General features: G+C 48.7%; 1 protein-coding gene across 2 annotated transcripts; it reads right to left on the bottom strand.

The window, feature by feature from the left end:
- Nucleotides 1-458: 458 nt before the first annotated feature.
- On the bottom strand, nt 459-7,667 carry ADPRH (ADP-ribosylarginine hydrolase). Of its 2 annotated transcripts, none has more exons than XM_027719154.2 (4): nt 7,314-7,667; nt 5,748-6,094; nt 1,595-1,955; nt 459-934 (listed from the first exon to the last, which is right to left on the bottom strand). In XM_027719154.2, exons 1-4 carry the CDS (start codon nt 7,571-7,573, stop codon nt 550-552), a joined length of 1,353 nt encoding a protein of 450 aa, XP_027574955.1. In that variant the 5' UTR covers nt 7,574-7,667; the 3' UTR covers nt 459-549. The 2 variants fall into 2 exon arrangements, with proteins under 2 accessions (XP_027574955.1, XP_039239301.1); XM_039383367.1 differs by lacking the exon at nt 7,314-7,667 and adding an exon at nt 6,217-7,110.
- Nucleotides 7,668-23,267: the final 15,600 nt, after the last annotated feature.

Genomic DNA, 23,267 nt, shown 5'->3' with positions numbered 1-23,267 from the left:
CATCTGCTCTGGTCTCTGTGCTAAGCAGCAGAGGTTTTAGCTCCACAGGTGCCCAGTGCTGTGGCAGTGTGTCCCTGTATCAGGTGACAAGCTTGGGCCAGAGCTGTTGCAGCTTTGCCAGGAGGCATCTCTGCCAGCCCACTGTACACTCCCTGTGGTCAGGTGTGCATCCCTGATTCCCTGGCACGCTCCTATGGGCAGGTTTGGGGCAGCCTGAGTGAGTTTTGCTGCCTGCCCTGCTGCTGCAGCAGGACCAGCAGTGCTGCAGTGGGTGCTCCTGCTCCCCCTGAGGACCAGACGATGTGCAGCCGCCCTGCAGCGGAGGAGGGATGTCTCGGGGCTTGGCTGCTCAAGGGACTGCTGTGTGCTCCCATCAAACCACCTTGTGACTGCTTCCCCCCACCCACCAGCCCCAACCGAGAGCCGACATGGCCTCCCCACTGAAGCCAACACACATGCAGAGAGAAAAGGCTCACAAGCTTTAATCCAGTGGGTCTGCAGAGCAAGCGGGGAGGGGCGGTGGGTAAGCGCGCCCGTGCTGCCCCCTGCCTAGAGCTCGTACAAGCCCTTGGCTACCTTCTCCAGGCGGTCCTTGTACTCCAGGTGGGCATAGAGGGGCAGGGGAACCCCCTTGAAGCCATGTATGACCCCCCACCAGCAGGCTGCGATGGCGGCAGTGGAGTCGCTGTCGCCCCCGTGGAAGAAGGCGCGGAGAGCCAGCTCAGTCCAGGAGTCGCCCGCGCCCAGCAGCGCGTCGTAGGCGATCATGGGGGCGTCGTGCCCACTGCTGCCCGCCCAGCCGTCGTAGCTCAGCGATGTGTAGAACTTGTCCCTCTCTTCCACGCCGTACTTGGCGGGGAAGGTGGGCAACGAGACCCCATCTGATATGCCCCTCCCCACCAGGTATCTTCTCCACTGTTCTTCAAAGTAGTACCTGTAAAACAGGAGACGGGATGGAGCTGTCCCAGGGCAGGAGCGCGTACCTGAGCTCTGCGCAGGCGCCACGCCAAGAGCTCGGAGCAATGGCTCGGCAAAATGGTAGGTGTCCCCCCTTGGTCAGACTAGGGACATGATTTACAGTAAGAGGCACAAGGACATGTTTCGGTGAGTTAGATTTTCCCTCCCTCCAGCCACATGGGAGAAGGCAGCCCAGCACCTGCTGCTGTCGTGCTGCACAGGATTCAAAGGCTCAGAGTGAGAGGTGAGTCATCCTCCCAAATTCAGAGTAACTCTACCTCTGTGCCCCTGCACACAGAGCCACAGTGGATCTGCAGCCACATTTGATTATAACTTTCAAACTGAGCTCAGCCCTAAGCCTGATGCTGTTCCCCAGCCCTGCTTCACCTCTTTCATCAGATCATGGTTGCTTGAGATGACAAGTCTACCTACCTCATACCGGATCAAAAAAAAGTCACAACTATGTGACTCAAACACAAGCTGCCTTTGTCTCTTTTCCCCCCCAGGTTAGAGGTATTCTGAACTGATTTGATCCCACAGCAGGCATGTGCTGCTCTAGAGTTTACCATAACAGAATTACTGACACTTCAGGGTAAGCAGGGCTTTAGGAAAGCGCGGTGCTGGGAGCGCAGCTCACCAGTGCTCCATGTTCTCCTTCACGAAGAAGCCGCTGTTCCGCACGTAAGTTTTCGCCCGCGGCAGCGTGTCCAGCAGCCCCTTGCCCCAGGCCTGGGGGGGCACGCCGTTCACCGCATAGGCCGTGAAGAGGGCTGAGGCCAGGGCCCCCAGGTAGCCTGTGGGGTGGTGGTGGGTCATGCGGCCGCTCTCGATGCTGACTTGGAGCAGGGTGTGCCGCTCATCGGGGTGGTAGAAGCGCAGCCCGATGGACATGGCGCGCATGGCACCCCCGCAGCCTCCCGCCCGCGGGTTGAACGGGATCCTCCAGCCGTTCGGCTTCTCCGGGCGCAGCTTCTTTGTGCCTTCCATAGACGTCAAACCTGGACAGGAGCGGCAGAGCCCGGGAAAAACAAAAGGAAACACGTCAGTAGGACATAGGGTCGCGTAGCTTGGGAACTAGGGGAAGACAGGCAAGGTGGTGGGGAAGGAAGCATTACTCTGTAAGGGATTTGAGATTCCTTTTAAAAACACCAGTTGTCTGCACACCTGGGTATCCTGCCTTAAACTGCTGCAGCACCCTGTATCCTCCCAAACAGACCTGATAATTACTGCTTGTGAAAATAATTTATAAGTCTAGGAGGTAAGAAACACTCCACTGCTGATTTACTGGCATTGTTTATGTTTACATTTCATGATATTTAATAACTTATCTATAAAACATATACACTAATAGATTAGATATATACACATCTCTTTCTCTCTCTTTCTCACCCCTTTCCCCCCCCAAAAGGGTTTGTAGGATCCCTAACACAAGGCAAGTCTAAGTAACTCTGCTTTTTCAGTTGTTTAACCTGTTTACAGGATCTTTTAAAGGCAGAGACCCCACTGCCTCACTGTTAGGAAATGTTTTCCAGCTCTCCCTTGCTGGAGTTCAGGTTTGTCTGAATATCCCGTGGTAACCAGACCCACAGTTTTGTTATGGAAGGCGTTTCCTTTTGTTTTAAACCACCATTAGACAATTTCCTTAAAATCCCCTCTAACCCTTACAAGAAGTATCGACTTTTCATGTTCTGGCTGGAACTTTGAGAAAAACGTTTCTTTAGGACATGTTTGGGCAGGTTGAGACCACACACCTCAGTCCTTGATAAAAAGTGAGATTGTTCTTGCATTAACTGTAGTTAAAATGAGGAAGATGACAAGGCTTTAAGACTAAAGAAAGACTGGTTATTTTGCATTACAATTTGCTTGCAGCTTTAAGCCCGTGCGTATCGTTTTAGGAGATGACTACTGATAACTTGCAAGTGGAAAAATCGAACGAACCAACATATGACAGCTAAGACTCTTGAGGATTTATGAAGTATTACAAGTATTATCCTCATGCTTTTAAACAGTTAAAATATTAAAACATTTGAAAGCCGATTTAGGAAGACTAAGCTGGAATCACGTCAGTTCTCTTTTTAAAAACAAGTTCTTAAAAAAAACTGCTGTAGGAGTTTTTGAATCAGGAAATTGTTTTGGAAATCCACCAAATCCTGGTTAGGAATCCTTTGTGCTAAAAGTAACCTGAGGGGGTTTCTGGTCTAAGGAAAGGAGAAATACAATCAAAAAGCAGTGTGTGAAGAAAGGCAACCTGAAAAAGTTTCAGGAACAACTATTTCTGGAATAGGCTTCCATTCCACTTATCTAGACTCATCATGAGCACAGACAGTAACAGTTGTTTGAGACTGATCAATACACTGAAAAAAGGTGAGTTAACCACATAGTGGTAAATAATTCCACAAGCAGAGGACTTGGACTGAAAGACAGAGTTTTGAAGCAGAAGGCCTCCTGGAGAGGCAGATGTAACTTGAACCATGAAAAAAGAAGTACCTCCATGCTTGTGTTGCTTAATTCATTGGCTTTGTAATCTGCAAGGAACAATGAATTTGGGGCTGTGGTGCATCACAAATAGCAATAATGACTTCACTTCAGGGGCTGCATCCCTGAGGGACTCTGCTGTGGCTGTCCAATGACTCATAACGTTGTGGGAATCCCTTTGTTTCTGCAGGTTTTGGTTTTCAGGTCTGGGCTCCCTCGTGGGCGATCAGTGTGACTTTCCCCTACTGTTACAGGGAACTCTCTTCTCTGTTTGATGAAAGTTCCAACAGCAACTTTCCATTCTCAGCCTTCAGGGCTGCAATTCCCCAGTGAGCACTTACTTAGGCCAGAACAGCACCACCATGGTTTATGTTCTCAGTTAAAATCCATTTATTCTGAGCTGCCAAAAGAAGTTATTGGCGTGCAACCTCTATCATCAGGATCTATCAATACGGCATGGAGACTCCAGACTGCAGACAGCTTTTGAGGATGTGGATTAGGTATTCCCTTTGATAGCACATCAGTGGGCATTAAACTGCTAAGGGTCAGGATTTAAGCTCTCAGAACTGAGTGCCTTTCCTGTGGCTGCATCAGGAACAATCCGGAAGGCTGCTGCAAAAACATTCCCAACAGACTTCCATTTTTTTCCACATTTCTTTCCCCACTTCCCCCAAACTTTTACGGTGTTCAAGTGTCCTTGGACCCACTAAAGAATGCGCATTTCTTTCTTTAGCTAGATAACCTGACCTTTCCTTGTCACTCCACTTCGCGTCCATAGCAAATTTGCTTTCAAATTCTTCACTTCCAAATGGGAGCTGCTTTTGGGCATATTGCTGTTCAGTTACTCCCAGAAGGACCGCAGCAGGTGTGTTATTATCCTTAGCTACTAATTACTAACATTTAAACTTTAGGTCCTTTTTCTTTTCATTTCAGGGTTTAGTCACCAAGCTTAGATGGTGGAGGTGAAAATACCTTCCACGTGCTGTCTCGCTCCCTGCCGTGGTTAGTCCACCTTGGCAGACCCCATCAGCTGGGGAAACTAAATGATGCTCCTTTGCCAAAACAGCAGTGAATCTCTTGGAATTTTAACCTGCCAACTCCTGCTATCCTGACAAGCATCATTACTCCTTCCTAAATATTTTATTAATTAGGCCAACAACTGGAACTACCTGTGTTAAAGAAGACTGATAATTTAATTCTTTACCCATGGGTAGGAGGTCACTGTGGAAAGGTAAGCAGAATAAATTCCTGCTCAAGTCTCCAACCTGGTTTATTTTGGAAATGCTCAGTGGCAATGCAGGATTTGGCCTTTCCCATGTTTAATGTCAAGCAAGAACATTCTTCATGTATTCTGACCACTCCAAATAAGCAGGTCCAGGCATACATACAATTCCAATGTATAAACTTTGCCTAGGATTGCTGAATTTGAGTGTTTCCAGGATACTTCACACTTCCTGCACTAGTCAAATTAGAGGTCCAGCCTCAGCACTCCAATTTAATTCAAGCATCCAGAACAGGCTGGGCCATGAGCACAGAGACAGACAGGATCCTCGGGGAAGAGTTGGGTCAGCAGGTCTGGCTGAACTAGGAACTACAGGGATATGTTGTACATGGCTTGACTACTGCAGCCTGTGAAGGTGCCCTTCCTGAATAATGCCAGGCCCACTGCCTGTGACACAGACCCAGCACCACTGTGTCTAGGCAGAGAAAAGAGAGATGCTGGAAATAAAGGGTTCAGGGAAGAAGACTGTGGCCTGACTATCCTGTCGCAGAAAGTAGATGTGCCAAGCAAGCCACAAGCAGACTTTGGGTTTAATAAACATAATTACTCCAAGCAAAGATCTTTGTGACTTTAATTATACTTTGCATGGAATTTTTGCATTTTTTAGGAGAAGTTCTGTATTAATTCTCTGTTTAAATGTGTTGCATTAACACAGCATCTCAGGCTGTGCATTACACGTGGTTGGATTTGCATTTTTTTATCCACTGAGTGTAGGCATCCTCAGTGCAAAAGCCATCATCCTTCCCTTGCGTTCAAGGCTAGGCCTCAAACACACCTGTAAGAATGTTCTGTAAACATGGGCAAAACAGTACTTTTTCACAGTATCTTTTTCAGGAGAAGCCCAAACCACTCCAGCTTGCCTTATGCTGTCCTCTTTAGCTCCTCCTGAAACAGATACTGAGCATGGAACACTTTTGCCTTTAGGTGAACAGCCAAAAGCAGGGCCAGGGCCAGGGCCAGCCTCAGCTCCAAGCTGCAGGAGAGACACTAGCGACAGCACAGCCCTGCCCAGACAGTGTGATGGAGGGGTTACCTGGAGCTCTGCCCTCCATGTCATTCATGCACTCCTTGTAGTTCTTTGCAAGCAGAGAGTAGAGATCCTGTAGCCTGGGGTAACGTCCAGCAGCTAGGAGGGCTTCGGCCGTGGCCAAGTGCATCACCGTGTCATCGCTGACTCTCCAACCTTCGATGCTCAAGTTGCCAACCCCCCCCAGCTCTGCCAGCTCCCTGTGGATGGCTGGGCCACTCTGCTGGAACTCCCACTTCCCATTGTTATAGCCCAGCGTGTCAGCAACTGCGCTGAGCACCATCGCTGCCACATAGTTTTCCAGCTTCTTAAGAGACGTTTTTTGCCCCCGGACTGATTCAAAGTAGAAAACCCTATGGGAGGGAAAAAAAAAAAAAAAAGAGAGAGAGAGACATTGAAAATAGAGTCTTTCCCAGTTCAGTACAGGCCTGTACTGCTAAGCTCCAGCAGGCTGGATACCCTGCCTAGCACCTACGTCTCACTCGGAGGATCTCTTTCTTCACAGCACATGCTTCCCTGTGCACCCACTGTTGTAAGTGCGTGGCAGCTCCCAGACAGCCCAGCCCTGGGCCAGGGGCAGCCAGACATGTCCTGCTGGGACGGTGGCAGCAGCCCAAGACAACGCCACGTGTCGTACCTCGCTGAAAGGTCGAGATCCAAGGGCAGGACTGCAGAAGCGTGTGCAGCTTATGTGACCACAACCATGTTCCCCACCCTTTTAAGGGCAGCCAGCTCAGAACTGCACCCAGCGACTTTTGTACTCTGGGGTAAGGCAAGGCTGACCCTCAGGACAAAAGTAAGGGGTGGGGGGTAAGCATGGAAGTAAGGCAAGGCTGACCCTCAGGGCTACAAAAGCAAGGGATGTGTGGGTAAGTATGGGGCGAGACTGACCCTCGGGGGTATAAAAGCAAGGGGTATGGGGTAAGTATGGAAGTAAGGAGAGGCTGACCCTCAGGGCTACAAAACCAAGGGTTTTATGGGGTAAGTATGGAAGTAAGGAGAGGCTGACCCTCAGGGGTACAAAAGCAAGGGATCTAAGGGGTAAGTATGGGGTGAGACTGACCCTCAGGGGTTCAAAATCAAGGGATTTATGGGGTAAGTATGGAAGTAAGGAGAGGCTGACCCTCAGGGCTACAAAACCAAGGGATCTAAGGGGTAAGTATGGGGTGAGACTGACCCTCAGGGGTTCAAAATCAAGGGATTTATGGGGTAAGTGTGGAAGTAAGGAGGGACGGACCCTCAGGGCTACAAAACCAAGGGTTTTATGGGGTAAGTATGGAAGTAAGGCAAGGCTGACCCCCAGGGTACAAAAGCAAGGGAGGTACGGGGTAAGTACGGGGTAAGGCGATGCTGAGCTCCTCGGCTTTGGCAGGCCCGGGCCATGGCGGTAACGCCCGGCCCCGCTCCTCGGGCCTGCAACAGCCGGCTGCTGGCACAGGCAGAGCTCCCACCCGCTCCCCAGCTCGGCGTTTGCTCCTCGCCTTCCCTCGGGACAGGCGCAGGCGGGGCAGGACGGCGGGGCCGGCCGAGCCGGGGAGCCGCGGCCCCTGCCCGGCCCCGGCGGGTACTTACGCGACGAGCCCTGCGAGCGCCCCCAGGCCGGCGAGCACCGCCAGCGCGGCCAGCAGGTACCGGCGGAGGCTGTGCCGGCCCGACAGCCACCGGCGGCCCGGCGACATGGGGCACGGCGCGGCCTCGGCAGCCCCGCTCGGCCCGGGACGCGCCCCCCGGTCCGCCCCGCCGGCGCCGGCCCTGACAACCCCCCCGCCCGCGGCCGGCCCGTCACGGCGCGGGCGGAGGGTCGGCCCGGCGCGGGTTGTGTCCGCTTTCATTTTCGGGACGGTCCTGGGCGCCCTCAGGAGCCGGGGCTCCCGGCACGTGGGAGGTGAAGTCACCGCTCGGAAACGGGCTGTTTAATTTAAAAAAAAAAAATATAAAATGAAGTAAAAATGAAAGGCGCTCTGAGCGTTTCCCCTGCTCGCGGGTTGCGTGAGCGGCTCCCTCCTTCCCTCCCTCCTGCTGGCTGAGCCCCTGCGGGGTGGTGGGAGCAGGGCCCCTCTCGGTGTCTGCTCTGGGGACAGACCTTTCTTCCCTGGCCTTGGTTTGTGTTTCCACTCCTTTCTCCAGCCTTTACCTTTGCTCGTGTGCCTGCCCCCTCATAGGATCATCGAGGTTGGAAGAGACCCTCAAGATCATCCAGTCCAACCAGCCAGCCAGCATCACCACCCTAACCCACTAAACCACATCACCCAGTTCCAGAAACAGACATTTCTTGAACACCTCCAGGGATGGTGACTCCCACCACCTCCCTGGGCAACCTATTCCAACGCCTGACCACCTGAACAGTCAAAAAATTTTTTTCTGATATCTAATCTACATCTCCCCTGTCTCAGCTTAAGGCCATTTCCTCTAGTCCTCTCACTGTAGGCATGGTAGAAGAGACCAGCCCCCACCTCACTACAACCTCCTTTCAGATAGTTGTAGAGAGCCTTTCAGGTAGTTATAGAGAGCGATGAGGTCTCTCTTAAGCCTCCTCTTCTCTAGACCATCTCCTTCAGTGAGACAACCTCCTTTGGTGTTTGGGGCCAGTGCTCTCCCCACAGCCCCAGCGTGGCCCAGCTCAGCTCCCTGGTGATCCCAACCTCTCCCAAACCAGGTCTGGTCTTTGCTGTGTCCCATGGTGCTGCTTTATGTAGTGTCCTGAGGTGCCTGGTGATCCCACTGCCTTGCTTTATCCTTTGTTTTTAATGATGATGGTGGCTAGGTGGCTGAGGGAATCTAGTCAGTGGATGAGGAAGAGACAGGAGCACAAATCAGGAGTAAGAAACAGGACAGAGCACGGCTGGGCTTGCACTTTGTGGAAGACAAATTTTTTTACCAACCGGCAGTCACTTGATATTCTGTGTGCCAGATCTCCAGAGCCCTGGTTCACCTCTGAAGGCAGCAGCACCTCTTACATGAAGGGAAAAAAAAATTCCCCCTGGATGCCTATGAGAGAAAGCCATGGTATTTTATGAGCTGAAGCCCTGGGGGATTTCAGGGCAATCACAAATGTAGCGCTGGGTCAGAGAAGAGTCCCTGGGGAATTTGGGGGCAAGTGAGAGCGGAGGGCTGGAGTGGGGTCCTGGGGGAATTCAGGTAGCTGAGAGCACAGTGCTGTGCAGGAGCAGTTTGGTATGCCATGCCCATTCATGTGGGCAGCCTCTGCAGCCTGCTACGAATGTGGAGTTTGAGAAGCATCTGGTAAAGAAAATAGTAACAGAAAAGGAAGTGGGAAAAGAAGCTGACAGTGTGGCAACACTGCCAGCAGTGCCTGGTGACCTTTTCTGCTTCTCTGCTTCATTTTGTTTTCTCTAGGACAGCTCTGAATTTATTTAGGTTGGTGCAATGCTTAAAAGCAAAGTGGGGTTTTTCTCTCCTAAGGTTTGGGCCTGTGAGAGGGAAAATCCTTCCCACTTTTGACTTGCAGTCTTTGAGGAATGGCTTCTACTCCAGCCTGAAGGGCAGAGGAACAGAGAGGAAAGTTGCAGGGTTCCTCAAAAGCACAGGAAGATGGGAGAACACCTCTATGTCAGCAAAAAAATGCCTGTGACACTGGGATGTTTGGATCTCATTGTTGCTTCCTGTTTCCTGAACTCTTTCAGCTTCCTAAAAAATGAAACCAAGGTGCACAGTGCAGTTAAGTGATGTCTGAGATATATCACAGAAAAATGTTGAGGGCTCCTCACAGGCAGACAGTGGACGAGGAGCCAGCAGCAGGAACCAGCAGCAGGAGCCTGCAAACCACGGGTGGGGAGAGCAGCAGTCTTCAGGCTTTGGGACCAATGCATGCATTGATCCCCAAGGGATCTCCTTGTGTAAGTCCTATGGGATGCCCACAAGTGTACAAGGAGAGTGTTCTCCATCAGGGAGCACCTCCAGCTCCAAGATGTTGCAGAGAAGCATTGCCCTGACTGAGCCCATGGCATGGGGAGGTGGGCACGATTGCTCCCCCATTGCAATAAGGGCCTTCTAGTGCTGAGCCCCATGCAAAGAGTTAAAGACTTACTATGTTGCACCATTCTGGGGGGTTTGTTGTATTTTTTTTAATGAAAATTTTTTAATGAAAATTTACGCTGCGTTGGACCAGTGGCCAGGATATGCCTTCTGGAAAGTACCACCTTGGAGCAGCTTGCTGGCATGCCCCTGCCATGTGTTGGACACTGTGGTTAGCATTTGCTTAGACTCAGAATTTTCCTTTATATTCATCTGGAAAAAAAAAGGGTAATTCTTTCTGACTAAAAAAATGTACCTTTCTAGATGAGCCCAGGATTAAGGGCTGCTGTTCAGAGGGGCTGTGAAGGGCAGCACTGCAGCACTGGAGCTACATACTGGTTTAGACCCTGTGGGATATTTCCTCAGAACTACGTGAGGCCTTCAGGCCAGGTGCTGAGCACTAAAAATGCATGGTACACTTCTTAAACATGGCTGGGTCAGAGCAGAGTTCTACATCCTACAGCTGTCCTCAAAACGGGACTGTAAAGGAACATCTAGAATTCTCATTTTTCACCTCTCCTATTCATCTTCTTTTTCCCCCCCAAGGTTCAAAGGTGCCTTTCCACGGGACCTTCTGGGTCTCTAAAACATGTTCATTCTGCACCAGCGCCAAACTCTTAACAGTCCCTCATTCTTTTAATAGCACCTTTTTCTCTGTAATGAGAGCAGGATTTTTTTTTATTTGAGTGGGGAATATTTCTGGGCTTACCCCAATTCTCAGTCCCCAGGTGCATGTCTGTCACTGGCCAGTGACAAAGATAACAATCTACTATAACAGGGGCATTCAAAGCAGGGGCAGCAAACACCACGTGAGGTCTGCTTGGGACCAGCAGCTCGGTGAGGAGTGCTGCTGAGGCAGCGGTGCGTGACCCTGGTGCATGTGTGAGGGAAGCACTCGCTGTTTCAGGATGCTCAGGGCTGCTGTGCTCATCTGGCTGGATGTTTGCAGCAGGGAATGGGCACCAGCAGCAGCAGTTACTTCTGGCTCTGCACTTCCTTCGCCCTCAGCAGGACAGGGCCTTGCTCTCTCCATCTAACCTGGGTAGGCTGACCCTCACTTCTTGCCTGACATCCCGTGGTAATGGCATCCCTCTGTGCTGTCCAGAGCAACACAGCTGGTGAGAGCTTCAGCTGCAAGTATAGCCTGAGCCTGAGCAAAGCCAGTTGCAGAGGCTTTTGCCTAGACATGAGATCCTGTGTGGAATAGTGGGAGAGGAATTGAAGGGCTTGGCTGAAGCAAGTTCTGGACATGGCAGCAAAAGAGGCGCCTCTGGGCAAGCAACTTGGTTGCAGGGAGCACTGGACTTTGGTCTCTTATTGGAGAAAGAAGACTTCATTGCAGAAATAGCCACCTCTTTCTTTCCAGGCTTGCCTTCTTCCACAAACTGTCCGAGAGCAGGCCTGACTCACTGCCCAGGGCAAAAGGGAAATGGTGGAAAATCAGTGTGATCTGTTCATTGTGGTACCTGCCATTCTCCTCAGAATGCTTCCAAAAGCCATCTTTAACACAGACTTAAAAAGAAAATTTAAAAAAATACAACGTAGACTAGCTTTTTCAGATAACCACAATTCTGCAGGGCAGAAGATAAGCAGGATAATTGCTTTACCACAGAGAGAGGCACTGCAATGCCAGCTTGGGACAACCAGAAAGGTCAGGGACACAGGGAACATCTGTGGCGAGCTAAGGGCTGCGATCGCCTCTCCCTTGTCCACATCTAACAAACGGAACTGCAAACTCATCTTTACTTGCCCTTTGTTAGGTTTATAACTGACATGTTGGCAAATGAGAGTGTGTGGATCCAGAGGCCTCCCTAGTAGTCTCCAAGTCCTGCTTCTGAGCCTGGGGCCATCAGCGAAGCAACCTCGGATGGTTCCTGTGGACCTGGGGTTTGGCTCAAGCGGTGGATCTGAGGCTCCAGGGCTGACAGGCCGGTTGCTCCTTGATGTAAATCCAGTGACATTTTCATTTTGGATTGCATGCCAGTGCTCCCCACTGTGCTCCCCATCTGCATGGTAACAGAGTCTGAGGGTCTGTGTTGTTGCCCCTTCTGCCGCTTTCTCTCCATGTGCTGCTGGCAGTTGTGTCCATATTCCTTCTGAGAGTATCGGGACTGGGGAAGCCCATCAGAGGGATGTTGTGCCTGCAAGCAGAGGGGCCCATCAAGCCTGCCTTACACTCAGTCTCAACTCACCATACAGCACCAGCAGGCTAAACTTGGATGTTCTCAGCAATGAAAGTAAGCCCTAACGGGATGTGCTGGGTTACATGTGGCCATCTGCTTGACGATGGGAGGGAAGAAGGTTGCATCATGATATAGGTTTTGAAACAGTGATGCTCTTCCTGCATTGTGCAAGCAGCGATGTTTGATGTTTTGAATGTGCTTTCTGCTTTCAGAGCAGGTTTCTCCTTTCTGTGGGAAAAGACACAGTCTGAGGAACACAGTTGCGGTCCACAGCGTAGAAAAGATGTGTCAGGTGCAAGGAATATGAGGAATAGAGCCACAGGAGAGGGAGTTCGGCCTTCTGGGACAGAAAGCACAGCAATCCCCTGCTGAGTCTCTGGTCTTACAATAGCAGCAGATGTGGCCAAGCATGTGTGGTTCACACAGGCAGAGTGTGCTTCCACATAACACCCAAGGAAAATCAACCACTGTACTCCTCCAAAAACTACTGCTCCTCCTCTTTCCCTCCAGCTTCCCCCCCTCCCAGCTTCATGCATCCACCTCCTGCTATGAGGGTCTGCAGTGTAAAGCTCATTTGACCCTCAATTCTGCCAAACTAGTGTTAGGTGAAGAGCTAACCTTGAGGAGGGAAGAGTTGGAGGCACTAGCTGAGGTCTGGGAAAGCAGGTGGATGAGAATGGTGCTCAGAAATTCACACTGGCTTATCAGGGAGGGCTTATAGTACCAGGACCAACTAGGCTGAAGGATGACTTTCCTCAGCTTGAATGACTTAATCTGAAACTAGGCAAAATCATAGGTATGATAGGTTAGGAAAAGCCCTGTGGCTTTAAGTTACTTAATTGGGCTGTTATTTTCCACCACAGGGATTTCTTTGATGTTGGGTTGTGACCAAAGCCTTTTCTCCTGTCTTTCTCTTCTGGCTATTTCTTCTCATAGCTCTCTCTCATAACACTGTTGTTCCTGGGAATGACCCCTTCTTTTGACCATATGCCAGAAAAACAAAGGGGCATGAGAATTCGTGGGAAAGGGCTTAGGAACAGCAGAACAGGACATTCAGAAAGTTACTTCTGCATTTGATTCTTCATGAATTGGATTTCAGAGAATTGGGAAGTGCTGGCTTGTGACAGAAGAGGAACATATGAGCAAGACCACTTATCTGCTCATATGTCTGACAATATCCATTGGTCTGACAAGGCTTAAAAATATCTGCCTGTGCTTCCTTTCTCTGTTTACGTACTTCGTGTGATGCCATTCAGTGGTGACATTGCCTTGATGCACGGAAAAGTGCTCCTGGAAGGAGGAGCAAGGCCATCAATGGCTGGCATTCCCTCTTCCAGCTTCACCCTCACCCAAGTTTGCAGGGCAATGAAGGCCTTAGAGGAGGCCACCAAAGACCTTACTGTGCTATGGTTAGTCCCCTGGTGTGTTGCCAGGATGACCCTGGTCCAGCAGAAAGGATAGGCAAGCTCTTGGCAGCAATGACCAGGGAAAGGAAGCTTCTGACTGTGAAACCTCTTGCTCTTAAAACTGAGGTAGTATTCGAGGTCTGGGAGGAGCTGGTCTGTCAGTGATCTGCCAGGTATGTGACTGCACAAAGCTGTAAGACACTGTTCTGGTTTGGGGAAAAAAACAAACATATTTGATTGATCAAAAGTTGAAAGTTAAGGAAATAACTGCAGGAGACAGAGAGAAGTATGGCAATAAAGATGCTGCCCCTCTCATAGGTCCAGCACTGCTGTGATCCATACCTCTGCAGTATGGACCTGTGGCTCTGCACGGCCTCCGAGCAGTCACTTCTGCTTGAAGCAGAGGAGAAGGTCACACTTGTGATTTCATCCTGTATGAAAGCACCTATCCCTGTGCTCCACACCAAACCCTCAGCAGCCGGAACACAGGACAGCTTCTTGTTTGAAACGGATGTGACAAGAGCACGAGCTCAGGGCTCTGGCTTTGTGTCAGAGCCGGCATTTGCTGAGTGTGTGAAATGCGTTGGTTCCCGGTCTGTCAAAGCTGCCGCCGCGCTGGCGTAGCTGGGGAGCTGTGAGAGACAGAGGAGTGTGAGATCTTTTTGCATGCTGTTCAGTCATCTGCTTGCACTGGGACTGGTGCTTGAAAAGCAAAATGTTGCTTGTCCTGTCCTCAGCCTCCAGAGCCTTCTCATTTTCTTCCCCTGAATATCCCTGACATGCCAGCCGCTCTGATGTGACCTAGCCATGCGTGGCTCCACTTGTTTTGGCTGTGATAGTGAAACCTGTGAGGCCACGCTTGGACTGGCACAACTGTGTCCAGCCATAAACGAGGAACCTGTCAGCACCTTGGGCCCTGGCCAGGAGGAAGCAAACCAGAAGAGCTGATTGCACTCCTTGCTGAAAAGGCTGGTTGGTATACATGGGTGATGGTAGCGGGAAATCAGGGGGGCAGCATAACCCCCACGTTCAGGAACTGGCATGTGAAAACACAGTCCAGTGGTAAGAATTTCTACCAGCAGTGAGAAACATAGCAAAGGTCATTGTTATCATTAAGAAACTAAGGCTGGTGAGGTGTGCGAGCTGGGATCCCCAAGCAGCCAACTAGCCTGACCTCGGTAAATGGGAAATGAGATCAAGTGCAAAATGAGTTTACCAAGGCTATCTCATGCCTGGCTATCATAGTAGGTTTGTTTTGATAAGATAATTGACTATGTAGGCAGTGGACTTCAGAAAGGCAGTCCTTACAGTGCTACAGGCAAAGACATTAAGCTGGAGAAACAGGGGATTAATGTGAGCATTGTAAGGATTTACCTAAAGGAAAGATGTCAGAAGGTTTGCCTCAAGGGAAGTGAGCTGGGTGGAAAGGGGTTATTAATGATGCTCCTCAAAGGGGTGATCTTGTTTACCCAGCAGGAAAACAAGCTGTAATCAGATTCTGCCAGGGCTAAATAACTGCAAAGATTTCTCAGCGTACAGGACAAGAAGAACTGATGGCACCAAGGACTGGAATAGGGGAAATAGGATACAAATCAGCAAGTCAGCAGCACAAAGTGCAAGCTTGTGCATGCAGAGAGTAGCCATAAGATGTTTTGCTCCCAGCTTTTCCACTGTCATTCGGAAATTACAGAGTAAGGGGAGTTTGGAGTGATTGATGATGAATTCTCACCATTGTGTAGCCAAGAAAAAGAGGAAGGTGTTCCACAGCTAGTGGATGGGGCCTTTGAAGGAAGGCAGATCCGAGTAAAAGGTACCCATGCCCCAGCAGTCTGAGAGTTTCCATCAAAAAAAGTGTAATGCCCATGTAAGGGGGGAAATCCCACATCTCACACTTACAGAAAAGTATGTTTTTTATGTTCAAATGGAAAAGAAACAAACCAAAGCTGGACACCACATTTAGGTTTGAGGTTCGAATGTTTTCAGGTTTGGTTCTTGTTTCAGGCTTTCGGGGCTTTTGCTTTTGTTTGTTTTGTCCTGAACTCCCCCTCCCACCGTCAAATGTCAACCTGGCAGGTTTCTGGAATTGAGTCCTTTTGAGCTTTGCTTCCTGAAAGCCCTGAGTTTGCACCTCCCATGTTGCCAAGAGATTCGTGTGTACACCAGAGTGAGCTATGTCTGCTGATGCATCAGCAAGGACAGACACATAGCCATCTCTAAGAAAGCAAATCTGCCAAAAGAATGTTGTGTTTGGCAAGAAAACCACTCCAATGCAAGGAGTGACCAGTGTGCAGGTTGCCAGCACAACCTTGCTGCAGATGGAGGTTTTGGAGGCTTTCTGTACCGATCCCTCTACTGAACATATGCAAACTGAAGCCATCTAATGCTTTCTAACACACATATGGGCACAGTTTTTCAAAGTCTTGGAGAAAGCAGGGGCCCTGACAATGCTCTTCTGACCATTGAATTTCTTGTTCCAACGCAGAAACAAGCCAGAGCCCATTAAGGATATACAAGTACAACCCAAGCATAAGCAAGAAAACTTTCTTACTTTCTTATTGTTAGTCTTAGAGATAGATGTTTCTTTTCTTTTCTTTTTTTTTTTTTTTTTTTGGTGGATTTTTTTAATAGATCAGTCCAAACCATATCTGACTAGAAAAATATCATCCCAGCAGATGAAATTTTTAAAATGAAACCTAACCACAACCAAAGCAGAGATCAACAATGCCTAGCAGCACTGATTACAGGTAGTGCTTTCAACTCTGCTTTTAGCAAAGGTTATAGTTCTGCTCTTTGGAGGTGACTCCCATGGAAATCAGTGTTGCATTATATATACAAATCTGTGTCAGAATGGTGTTCACACTTGAATATACAGTGTTTGTCCATATGGGAAAATTGCAGGTAGGAATGTGGGCTGCAAGATAGCAGCATGCTCATTGATTCTAATTAACTCCTCATTTACATGCTCCTAGGGCACACCAGGGGTGATTTTGCCTTACTTCACTCTTAAAGGCAGGAGAGGACTGAACACAATGGTTTGGGTGAAATTACATAAAGCATTTGGAGCTGATTTAATGCCTGTGTTTTGTCAACAGGGACCTGTCCCTTCCCTGTGCCCTCAATCCACCAGATCCCTCTGCTGATGCAGGTGCCAGTAAATTGATGAGACTCACAAAGATGTCCAAGAAAAGCCAGTTTGTTTATTTTTTTTCTTTCCTGGGTTAGAGTGTTGAACTAGATTCCAAGGGGGCACTGAGGGATAAATGTTCCAGAGTGAGATTTGTCCGTCTCTGATCAACCATGTGGAAGTAATTCTTGGGATTTTTGCAAGCCTGCATCTTGGAAACCAAGCATCATGGGAATCAACTGTGGATTACTAAAATCAAAACAACATTCTCACAAGCAAAACCCACTTAAAGGTTGTCAGTCTTTAGTTGTATTTCTCAAGCTGGCGAGACAAATGCCCAGCAGACCTCATGCAGGAGGCAGAGCTGAAGTGCTGCTTCTCAGATATGCCACTTCACACCTTGATTCATCCCTTTTACATGGGCATTTTCATATCTGCGTGTCGTCATCCTGACACACACTTACTTCCTTACGTTTGCACTGTCTCGGTTTCTCCTTGTCACTGTGGTTTTAAGATTAGAACAGTTTGAACTTCCGTGGATCCCTGCAAAACCTCTAGGACCAAAGTCCTCAGGCCTTGCCTCTGTGTGATACACTGAAGCCAGCTCAGAACCTCACACTTACCACGCCCCACCCGTGAATGCAAGGTCAGACTCTGCTCCCCAGGTAACACAGGGCACTGCTGTCCTGTCTGGATAAGAAACAGGCTGAAAATCATCTTCCCCTCGATGCAGTCACTTGTGCCAAATAGCAAAATGCCTGATTAGGCAGGCTTTCCAGGGAGCCGGCTGTCCTCAGCTGCACCCTGGCACTGCTGATGCCCGGAGCAGGGAGCACAGGTGCCCTGCCTGTGGGGAGAGGCAGGGCTCCAGCAGCCCTCTGAGGCAGGGGAACAGGACAGGGCATGCTGTAAATGTGCACCCTGGCCTACAACACTGTAGCCCTCTGAGCTCAGGCAGGTCCCTTTTGAATGCCTGATCGTTGCTGCATTTCAACCTTTCCCATGTAATAGCACCAAAAATAAAAAGAAAAAAGGAAAACGCAGCCCAGGCTGTATTACCAGGTGCTGGATACCAGCAGTGTCTACCTGATCTCTCGCCTGGTTTAGCAGCCAGTGCTGCTGCATGTGGTGCTGCCTTGTCCCTACTCTCTGTCCTGGGGTCATGGTGAGGGTAGTCAGGACGAGGCCATCTCAGCCACAGAGCTGCAGTTCCCTGCCAGCCTAAGCTGCTTGTGAAAACAGGACTAGTGCTCCCAGCCCTATGAGCCAGCAGAAGCCTACAACATACCAGCTCAAATAGTAATTTACAGCACAGCCAGACACAAAGTTTGAGCCACCTGTGTGCTGAAACAGCTGGTGTGAACGTTAAAAAACAATAAAAATCAGCCTGTGTCTTCTTCCCAGCTTGGTACTGTGACTCCCTGACAGGGAGGTCTGGCACAGCCATCGCAGGCAGCGCATCCTGCTTTATTGAGGGGAACCAGCGTGTATTTGCTGCCCTTTCTTCACTCACTGGGGTGGAAACTGTGGGAGATTGGGTTCTCCTTTTGTGAGCACCCTTGCTGCAAGGGAAAAGCTTGCAGGATCCAGCCTGGAGGGAAGGTGTGGATGAGGGCAGCTGTAAGTGCCAGCTTGCATGCAGAGACCTGCTCATTCTTTCTTTCCTGCATGCATTGGGTGAGCTGGGTCCTTCTGTGGGGTGGTTGCACGAACAGGGATGCCTCACTGCAACAAGGTACAGCAATCCAGTGGGTCCCATACAGCAGTTTGCTGTGAGGGTAATTGAAGAAGGTTAATCCCAGATTATTCTGGCAGTTTTGTCAAGAAGCCCTGGTGCTTTGAGCAGTAAAAATCAAATATCCAAGCAGTAATCGGGTCAAAGTTACACTCGTCAGTGTGTGTGCATTTTTCATTTACATTACTTGAATTGATTTCCCACATTTCCCCCTCTCAGGAGATTTTTTTTAAGCTTTATCCATCACTCTTGACATACCATGGCACAGCAGACATGCTACCTGTGCTTTGTAATGTGCCATGGCACCAAAGCACATTGTCTGCCAAGCAGTGCTGCCTGTCCTGGGGATGCCAGGACTCTGGTCCCAGCCAGGCACTGATCTTGTGGCACTTGTCCCATCCCCAGCACACTTTGATAGCAGAGGCACTCTGCCTTGGTCTTAAGAGGGCAGAGTTTGTCCCCTTCACATTACTGAAATAAAGAATCTGTGGGATTGATTAGCTGAGGAATAATGGGAAGCAGAATCTGCTAGCTCGGATGTTACCTGGCTGCAGAGCTCTCAGCCCTTCCACAGCACACAAACCACTCCTGAGGGCCAGAGGACTGCTGATCTCTGGAGCATGGATCACACCAGATAGGCTGCAGAACAACGGTGCACCAAGCCCAGAGCGCTCTGCAGGGGCAAACACTGGCTCTGAGCCCTTCTCCCAGGTTTAAAACGGCTTTCACAGGTCCAGTGAGGACTTCCTCGAGCCCAGGGTGGTGGAGGAGCGTAGTGCCCAGGGAATGATGCCAGGTGAAGGATTCCCAGCAAACATTTGCTGAACAGAGGGAGAGAGCTGAGCCCAGCACAGGGGCACTGCCTGAGATCTCCTCCTTCGGTGTGCCTGAGCACCAGTGCACGTGGAATGCCAAATCTATTGAAGTGGGCCATCACCCAGCAGCATCTTTGGGTGAAATTAGTTTTGAGACCTCTCAGTGAAGGGTCTGGAACATGAGCTCTGAGGGGTTGGTGCTATCTGTTCTGCCATGCTGAAAGTAGGTTGCATGAGTGAAATCTGTCCATGTTTCTTAAGTTTCTTCTTTTTTTTTTTTTCATTCTTTCTTTTCTTTTTAATTTTTTTTTCTGTAAACGACATCATGCTTGGGCTCCAATCTGTGCCAAGATGAAGCATTCAACTTCTTCAGATCTTGCCAGTTTTAGAGTCTGAAGGTTGGGGACGGCTAGGGGGAAAAGCAAGAACAAGAAATCTCTTGAGCTGTGGGGGGTCTGTTATTGTTATTTTCCATTGTAAGATGAAAGGGATTTTCTGTAATGTGAAACCGTTGGATTTTCCTCTTCCTTCACAAAGTAATTTTATTTTGTTATTGATATGGTGCAGAGACAATCTCTCTTTATGTGAAAGGCCTAACGTCTCAGGATGCTGGGAGTACTTTTGTAAGGCTGCCTTCACCCCTTCTCTTACAGGAAAAGAAAAAAAGGTGTCATTTAATTCCACTGATAAACAGATGGGTATTACCAGCTGAATTCAGTTCATTACTCCACATACCTTGTATTCCACATGCTGGTATTGAAACCATAAAATGCTGACAGGAAAAGAGGAAATGGATTCAAGTTGTGCTAAGGGAGGTTTAGTTTGAATATCAGAAAAAATTTCTTCACCAAAAGGGTTATTGAGCCTTGGAACAGGCTGCCCAGGGAAGCAGTGGAGTCTCCATCCCTGGAGGTATTTACAAGATGTGTAGGCATGGTGTTTAGGAACATGGTTTAGTGGTGGAATTGGAAGTGTTGAGTTAGTGGTTGGACTCAATGACCTTGAAGGAATTTTCCAACATAATTCTGTGATTCTAAAAAAAAAAAAAATAAATCCCTGAAAATGTTACTCTGTTTTGCAATGGGGGTAATTTCTTTGACAAAGTTTTTTTATAGGGCACTTGCACAGCCATTTTTTGGTGATGTACATCTCTGGAAACATATCTTGGGCACTTCCCATTCAACCTGGACATCCTTGTATTAAAAGCATGTGGATGTGCTTTTAGTTCAGACTAGCACAGATTGGAATATCTGTCCACCTTGAAAACAGTAAAAGGTATCCCAGTTCTGTAGGAAGGTATATGGTTACGAATCCTCAACAGAGAGTAGGTGCTATGTTTTGGTTTTCAGTATTTATCCAGTTCTGACCTTTCTGATATTTTTCTGAGATGTCAATTCGGAAAGAGGGGGAGGTTGTGGTTTTTTGTATGCTCCTACCCAACAATAAATGTTCAAAATAATGATGTCTGGCTGCGCTGAAAGCACATTTCTGCAGCGGCGGCTTTGCCACACGAAAAGTTGGTGGTGTCAGTGGGTCTACAGGAGAAATGTAGCAGCCATGTATTTGAACAGATTTCCCTCTGAGTGCAAAGGATTTCTACCACAAGTGCTGATTAGTGAACTTAATTTTCCCTACACAGCACATATGCTGCAAGATTTCACTTGTCTTTTCTGCTTTTTCCCTAACAGTTTCTGTGAAAGCGGAGGAAAAATGTAATGTGTGTGATGCTCTCACATCTTCCTTTTTCCACAGGAAATGTTTTTAGCAGAATTTAAAGGCCCTTTCTTATTATATCCAAGCTTCCCTTTTCAAGCTGCAATACTTCTTCTACCTGTTTAAACCTGTTTCTGGAGCGCAGATAGATGAAATGCTGAAGGCTTATTCAAGTGCATGAGAAAGCTTATTTCTATGGGGATTTTGCTTTAAAATGGAGGGCTTATATTACCTGCTGCAGTGCTCATAGAAAGCAGTGTCTTCTGAACTGTGAGTTCAATATGTACGAGTCCTGCACCTTCGTTAGCGTCCTAAAGATGTGTAATACCTCTTCCCTTGAACCCACGGATTCCAAGAATCAAGGGTATGTGCTTAGGGAAACTTTAAGTGATGGAAAAATTATGACTTCTGCCTCCGATCAAAGCAGAACAAAGCACTTGATTGCTACCCTCTCTCTGGCATTGCAGTCTCCTTGCAATCAGGGAGCTCTCCGAAGGAGAACACACCAAGAACTGCAATACCTAGAAAAAGAGAAGGAGCTTTAACTGAGAATAACATCCATGAGTTCAGCTGCCTATCTAAAATTTAGGCAGCCTTAATGAAGTGACTAGCTGGTCCAGGTTCCTCAGTGTGTAAGAAGGGGTTGTGATGCCTCCTTACTGCAGACTGGCAGCTGATGACCTCAATTACTTTCCCCGGGACTGCTCATCTGAAAGCAGAGTTGAGTCCTGAGGAAGAAGTGCAGACTCAGATGTAACAGGCTGGAGTTTCCTTCTAGGTGTAATATGCTAATGGCAGAAATATATATTTTATGAAAAGCTTGAATTTAAAATGAAGGTGAGCTGATAAACCATACAGCTGTAACAGAGCTGCCAGTAACTCTGTAATGATAAGGATACATGATCAGAGTAGCAGTAGAAAGTTCGTGGACCCATCTGACTTGCAAAGAGGCAGTCCCTGCCTGAGAGCAAGGGCTGTGACTTCGGAAAACAAGGTAGGAATGCCTATGTCAATGATAGTTTTTTCTTCTCTGAGTACTGTGAAAATGCTTGTATGTAAACACACGGTGCCACTGTCATCTGCATGTGCAAACCATCACGGGAGGTGCTGTTAGAAAATGCATGGATAGAGTACAAATGTACAGGATGTAAATCAGAGCCCGAATCACAAAACACATGTACTGGAAACTGTGGAGAGACGATAGACACAGAGTCCCAGACTGACTAAACAGCAAACTCCTCTCTGCCATTTAACATAGAATGATTTTTTTCTCTACAGAAATGTTATAACCCGTTTTTATTCTGGTATTTGATTTCTCTATGGAACACCATCCTTTTAATTATGTCCAAATAAAATTCTGATTTGTATTACAACCCAGTCCATCTAATCTATCTGTTTCAAGGAATCTATACTGAAGAAAAACAGGAGCATCATAGTGGCAAATCACTCCTGATAAAAAGGATACGTTTGATTTAAATCAAAGTAATTTAAACCAACAAATCAGAAATCTGCATTTAAATAAATTATTTTAATCTTGATTTGTATTTGCACTTTATTATTTTTTTCCTTGAAGAATACCAGGTTTTCATTGGTGTGCAGCCTTCTCACTGTGATTATTATGGCTAAATAGAACCCCTTACACTATATGGGGGTTTGTTTTATTTTGCAGGAGGGTGTGCAGTATCTGTACAGATCTGCATCACTCAGCATGCATTTACTCCCTCGGGCTCTTGTTTACTCTCAATCAGTTTATTTTTCTGCTCAGGATTTGCTTCAGACTGGCTTTGTTTGGCCACTTGGGTTCGTGAGGTCTGTCCTTCCAGGCTTTAAAGCAGGGATAGTCCATGTCTTTCCCCTTCCCCATCCAGAGCTGGGGCCTTGGGTGAGCAGTGAGTGCCTTCTGGAGGAGGGGGGAGCATTTGGGAAAGCAAATACTCCCTCCACCTCTCCCAGGGCCGGCGGATGCTCTCCAGAGCCTGTTTGGTCCTGGTGGCACATCCGACAGCTGCTCCCTGCCCAGGTGCTTGGCCATAGCAGCCATCACGTGCAGCTTAAGCAGTCCTTCCTAAATTTTCTTTAGGGAACTGTACTTGACGGATTACATCCAGCTGGGCCTGAAATGGTGGTGGAAATTCTTTTAAATTTCAGACGTAATTTTACAGGATTACTCCCGAAGTTACCACCGGGGTTTATCTTAGCTGCGTTTCTAAACTCCAAAGCCCCACCAAGCGCCGGCGCTGCCCGACACTTGCAGGTCAACAAGCGGGGCCCTTCAGCCTGAACTTGTCCCGGGTGGAGGCACACCCGAACCACCCCGGAGGGGCGAGGGCAGCGCCCACGCCGGGGCGGCGGGGGCGGCAGGCACCGCAGCCTTACGCATGCCCTGCGAGGAAGCCGTGGGCGGACGAGGTGACTTAGGAGGATGGGCACCCGCCCGTCGCACAGACTTCCCCCTGCACCCCGGCGGGGAGAGAGCCTTTCGGCAGCCCGTGGCAGCAGCCAGGCACCCATGGCC

Source organism: Pipra filicauda, unplaced genomic scaffold (assembly GCF_003945595.2).
Source record: "Pipra filicauda isolate LSUMZ 115617 unplaced genomic scaffold, ASM394559v2 scaffold306_size1276767_pilon, whole genome shotgun sequence".
NCBI lineage: Eukaryota > Metazoa > Chordata > Aves > Passeriformes > Pipridae > Pipra > Pipra filicauda.
The sequence above is the reverse complement of the archived record's forward strand: the minus strand, read 5'-3'. Positions and strand labels throughout refer to the sequence as shown.